The sequence below is a fragment of the Ceratosolen solmsi genome, unplaced genomic scaffold (assembly GCF_000503995.2).
Source record: "Ceratosolen solmsi marchali unplaced genomic scaffold, CerSol_1.0 scaffold14, whole genome shotgun sequence".
Lineage (NCBI taxonomy): Eukaryota > Metazoa > Arthropoda > Insecta > Hymenoptera > Agaonidae > Ceratosolen > Ceratosolen solmsi.
This window is the reverse complement of record NW_011948420.1, coordinates 3,073,759-3,079,758: the sequence shown is the minus strand read 5'-3', so window position 1 is coordinate 3,079,758 and position 6,000 is coordinate 3,073,759. Positions and strand designations below refer to the sequence as shown.

General features: G+C 28.5%; 1 protein-coding gene across 1 annotated transcript in view; it reads left to right on the top strand.

Moving 5' to 3' along the window:
• Ppn (proteoglycan-like sulfated glycoprotein papilin) overlaps positions 1–6,000 on the top strand; it is a 136,654-nt gene that overhangs the window by 129,699 nt on the left and 955 nt on the right. The window contains 10 exon segments of the mRNA XM_011498256.1: positions 1–91; positions 655–867; positions 1,054–1,224; positions 1,577–1,990; positions 2,412–2,627; positions 2,728–2,892; positions 3,421–3,660; positions 3,925–4,253; positions 4,355–4,505; positions 5,158–5,667. The exon segment at positions 1–91 is cut by the window's left edge and continues 9 nt beyond it. Of these exon segments, the coding sequence (XP_011496558.1) occupies positions 1–91; positions 655–867; positions 1,054–1,224; positions 1,577–1,990; positions 2,412–2,627; positions 2,728–2,892; positions 3,421–3,660; positions 3,925–4,253; positions 4,355–4,505; positions 5,158–5,667 (2,500 nt within the window).

The following is a 6,000-nucleotide window of genomic DNA, read 5'->3' as shown; positions in this document are numbered from 1 at the left end:
TGCATGCCATTTTATTATACTGGCTGTGGTGGTAATACAAATAATTTCGACACTCGAGATGCATGTGAATCCGATTGTCCACCTAAAATTGGTAAGATATTTCTTTAATTATTTGAAATTTTTTTCAGACTGTGCATAAGCGTTTTAATTTGAACTAAAACATTAATATTTTATGTTATTGCAGCTTATATTTAACCTAATATTGCTATTTTAAAATAAATTAAAATTAATTAAAACTTAATAACTTTTTATTATACATAAGAAGAATAACTAACAAAAAAAAGTATATATAAATATATTAAAATCCAAAATATAAATTTTTATATTACACATAAAAATAATATTTGTAACATAAATATAGTTAGTTATATAATGATCTTTCGAATAACTTTTATAATTATATAACTAATATAAAATACTTTCTCTTCTTCTAATATAGAATTTTAATATAAATGATTTTTCATTACAATATGTATAATATACATAAAAAAATTTGTAAGATAAAATAAATATTATAAAAATTTTATAATTACTTAGCGTACTATAATATTTATTTACATATTATACAAGAAAAAATTATGTTAATAAAAATAATAAATTGCATTTTCATATTTAATATAATTTTATAGTGAAATAATCGTTTTTATGATATAGAACAAGACGTATGTTTGCTGCCAGCACTTCTTGGCGAATGTCATAATTATACTCAACGCTGGTATTTCGATTCCTATGAACAAAGATGTAGACCATTCTACTACGGTGGATGTGGCGGAAATGATAATAATTTCCACTCAGAAAACGAATGTTCAAATAGATGTGAACATCAAGGAAAGACGCCTACTACACCTGAAGTCGAATTCCAATCAGGTCTTTACTTTTCCATAATGTTTCTAAAACTTTAAATTTATATATATATATAAGTTTAATGAAATTAATTTGATGTATTTATAGTTTGATAAATTATTATTGATTTAATATTTATAAAATATTAAAAAGAAACTGTGAAACCACGACACAGTGCCTAAAATTAAAATCAATTTTTACGATATTTAGATTTCTGCTTCTTACCTGACCAACGCGGCTCATGCCAGAATTACCAAACTAAATGGTTCTATGATAGCAGAGAAGGAATTTGCAAACAATTTGTCTACGGTGGCTGTTCTAGCAATGGAAATAATTTTAATTCTCGCGAAGAATGTGAATATAGATGTGGTGAAGTTCAAGGTATAATTATTAAGTAAAAAGTTTTATGATATAAAGAAAAAACAAACAAGCTTTTGCATATTATTTTTAAAATTATCGAGAAATCTTTTTTTCTTTGTAAATTTCATTTTTAATTTACTGTGTTAATAATTTATAGAATCACTAAGCGTTTATACATTTTGATTAGTCTTATTTTGATCATTTTTCATTTTTTATCCTCGGCCAAGAAAGAACTTTGTTTTTAATGTTAAAAGAAAAACATATTTGAAAAATAAGCGAACGATTTGGTAGTTTTTAAAAAGAACTTGCTAATCCCCAATTTAGATATAACGTTAAATATGCAAGCAAAAAATTATAAATCCAATTTTTACAGATCCGTGCACAATGCCAGTGTTAGTGGGTCCGTGCAATGGGTCGGTGCCACAATTTTACTATGACCGCCGTGCAGATGCCTGCTACGATTTCGATTATAGTGGCTGCCAGGGTAATAAGAATCGTTTCAGCGATTTGCGCACTTGCGAGCACCGTTGCCGCAAACGATCCGCCACCCCAACTCAGCCGAGTACACAAGCAACTCGGGCACCATCGGCTGAACGCACACCTCTCAACCCAACCTGTCTTGAACCTGTCGAGGCTGGACCCTGCGATGGCGAAGTTACCGCTTACTTCTACGACAAAGATGCTGACATGTGTCAAGCATTCATTTACGGTGGCTGCGAGGGCAACGCCAACCGATACGAGACAGAAGAGCAATGCGAACGACTTTGCGGAACATTCCGAGAACAAGGTGAGTTATCAATACGTTGTTGGTGTGGCTACCATCGAATGGAGGAATAAAATGTTAAGTAATTAAGCATCCTAAAATTACGGGGCAAAACATATTGCCTTAAAAATAAGCATGATATTATTGACAATTTTCAATACAAGTAAAAATGCTTGTACCCTTATATTATTTTAACTCATATTAAAAAATTTTACAGTCTATCATAAAATAGCAGAATGATTAAGTGTAATATACATAAGTGTTCTTCGCCTATTAATGATAGAAACCTTTGGCGGTAAAGCCATCGTTCGATCATTTCACATAACATCCTTCGAATTCAACTTATTTGTATTATATTTAATAAATTATACTAAAAATATTAATAGTAGCGCAATAAGTATAGTCTATTTACAAATTTATTAATCTTTCGAATGAATTATTATAGATATTTGCCACCTTCCACCTGACCAAGGTCCTTGCCGAGGTTTATTTTCCAAATACTATTATGATCAATCAACTCGAGTTTGTCAACAATTCATTTATGGAGGCTGTGATGGAAATGCTAATAGATTTAGTTCGCGTAACGAGTGCGAATCTGTCTGCATTCATCATGAAGAGCAGATTTGAGTAAGTTCCTTCATATATAGATTTATCTAATTAAGTACTTCAAGTCTACCTACGTGGTAAATGTTTTATTTAAATAATATAATCATTGAAATAAAACAATTACATAACAAGTGTGTTATGCTGCTGTCATTTAGCAATCTGCAAAGAACCTGTTGAGATTGGCTCTTGCTCTATCGGAAATTACAAGAGATTTTATTACGATGATGAGTATCAAACATGCAGAGCTTTTATTTACACCGGTTGCGGTGGAAATCGTAACAACTTCAAGACTATTGATTCTTGTCTTAAAATATGTCGTCGTAAGTTTACTAGAAAAAATGTATTTTTATAAATAAGTGATATGGCAACTGCACTATGTAAGATATCGTAAATATATCATTATTAAGAGAAAACCATTTATATAATAATTACATATGAAGTTTTCTCAAATTAGTTTTTACATTTCTAATTTATGTAAAAAGAATTTATTCGTTTTTTATTCACTAATAATGAAATTAAATGAAATTAGTCATATTTAATTAAATGAAATTATGTGCATATACCAACTATCACAAATTTCGTCTGTATGTCTACATTTTTTCTGCTTTTAAACATATGCGATCATAAACATTAATCATGTGTATATATTATTTTCAATTACATTTAATCACTATTTATTTTAGATTATATATTTAGCTTATAATTTATATTTATTTACTACTAAGAAACTCATAAAAACTCTGCTGTATATGTGTATATATAATATCTACGATTATTTTGAAGTTTTTATCTTGTTAATTTTTTTTATCGATAGTTTAATATTTGATTATAAATATTAAATATTGCAGAAATTAATTCTATTCCGGAGGATAAACAAGACCCGAAAAATCCTTGTGAAGAAGCTATTGAACATTGTAATCAAATACATTGTCCTTACGGTCAGGAAGATTATGTTGATTCGCAAAATTGCCAACGTTGTCGCTGTGTTGAGCCATGTCAATCTGTCGAATGCCCAGAAGGAACCAAATGTGCTGTTACTTTAGTTGGATCAAACGATAGTACTGAATACAGAGGCGTTTGCAATTCTGGTAGAGTATTAAAATATTCCATATAACATTTACAGTATACTAAAACTTTTATTACGAATCTCTTCTTAATAATGTATAATATATAAATTTATAAAAATAACTGTATATAGACAGCTAGTTGTTTTTTTATAATGGAAATAATTAATAAATATAATACCTTATTTTAAATAATTATTCAGGTTTTAATTCATTTTCTTATAAGTAAAATAATTTTCTATAATATTCAAGTAATGAAATTTATTAATTGAAATATTTTTATTACAGTTTCTAAACCTGGAAAATGTCCAGTTGTTTCTAATAGTACACGATGTGATCAAGAATGTTACACTGATGCTGATTGTACAAGTGACCAAAAATGTTGCAACAGTGGTTGTGGCACATCATGTCTGAATCCAGCGTCAGATGAAATTATAACTACCGTACCTTCATATTTAAATGGCCAAGAATTTATACCACCAGGATCTGTTCCTGCTAGAATTGAAGAACCAGAACAACCAAATATAGTCGGCGAAGAAGGAGGATACGTAACGATGCACTGTATTGTCATAGGCAATCCTCAACCAGTTGCTGTTTGGAGAAAGGACGCCAAAGTGGTAATTACTGATAATTAATTTTGTTCTTGTTATAAAATATTTCTAACTATAAATAAATAAAATTATGCATTATAGTATGAAATAATAATCGTTCATTTCAGATTGGCTCTCACGATAATAGACGACGTATTCTTGGAGATGGATCTTTGCAAATAATTAATCTTTATCCTTATGATAAAGGGATATACGTTTGTACTGCTGATAATGGAATTGGTTCCCCAGTTAGAATAGAGTACCAATTAGATGTTGTGGGTAAGTACGCATTATATATAATATCGTATTTAGTATAAATATTGTCTGCAACTTTTCTATTATTAATAAACTCATTTTTGTGTTATTTTATGTATGCATAAAATTAATGTAACATTATATGATACTAATGATTTAACAAGTATTTATTAACCTCGTTGTTTCAACCTTTAAATACGATTTATCTGTTTTTGAATTCTATATAATTATGATAAATACCGATCGAATATATATGTTAAAATTTATAAAAACAACAACTAATTATAAAATACTATTATATCTATTTCTAATTTTCTTATTTATTTTTTAATTATTATACTTGAATTAATACATTACTTATTAGATTATACTTGAATAATAAGAAAAAAATAGAACAAAAAAAAATACTTTTTATGAATAACAATAATGAAATAATAATTACTTCTAAATATTCTATAATTAGTAAAAATTATTAATTCAAATTTAAGAACATAATATAATGTTTTGAGATATTTTTTTATGGTTAAGGAATAGTATTTAAAGGAAAGATGCAACTAGATTTAGTAGTAATGGTATATTTTAATTATTAACATGTTGCGAATGGTTGAAAATGATTGATCTAACACTAATATACTAAACATAAACCTCTTTGGGTATGCTTTCACACGGGATATAGAACCTCAGGAATCTTCACCTGGTATAGTTGATGAACAAAATAAACCTATAACGGTTATCTTAAATTCACCGACAATTTTGCATTGCTACGCTATCGGTTGGCCAAGACCGACCGTTACATGGTGGCGAAACGATAGCATGTTACCTTTATCATCAGAACACTATGAGCAAGAATCTGATAATACACTACGCATTCGTTCAGTAACCTTGAGTAATCTTGGTATATATACGTGCCATGCCTTTAATGGTGTTGGAAAACCGGCCGAATGGTCGACGATTTTACAAGCAATCGGACCTGTTGCTAATATCAGACCAGATCAAGAGAGATACATTAAATACTTAGTGCAAGCTCCTCAAAGACCTGAAAAGCCAACGTATCCTTATCGTCCAAATAGAACACAAATTCATGAGAATCAAACATACGCACCAATCTATACAACAAGGCGATATAATATCCCTCATGTCGTACCAATAAATATTACTACGCCCGTACCTAACGTTCAATATGCAAGTAAGTTAAAAATGAAATATATGCTTGGATTATATATTTTCATAATTAGTCATTCATGTTAAATTTAAACTGTAAGAATTACATATTTCATTTTTATGTACTATTTCTGCATTTGTAATTAATATGGTTATGGAAAATAACAAGAAAAACTACTAATGACTTTTGGTTGATGAAAAGTAGTTAGTGTTGAAAGCTTCTTATCTGCATGCATATTTTAATTATTTAGTTTTATCCAATTATATTTTGTTTATAAAAAATTTAGGATTTTTTGTACGTTTATGAAAATTGTTTCATTTTTACAGATAATATGAATAATCGTTAACAAATATTTAT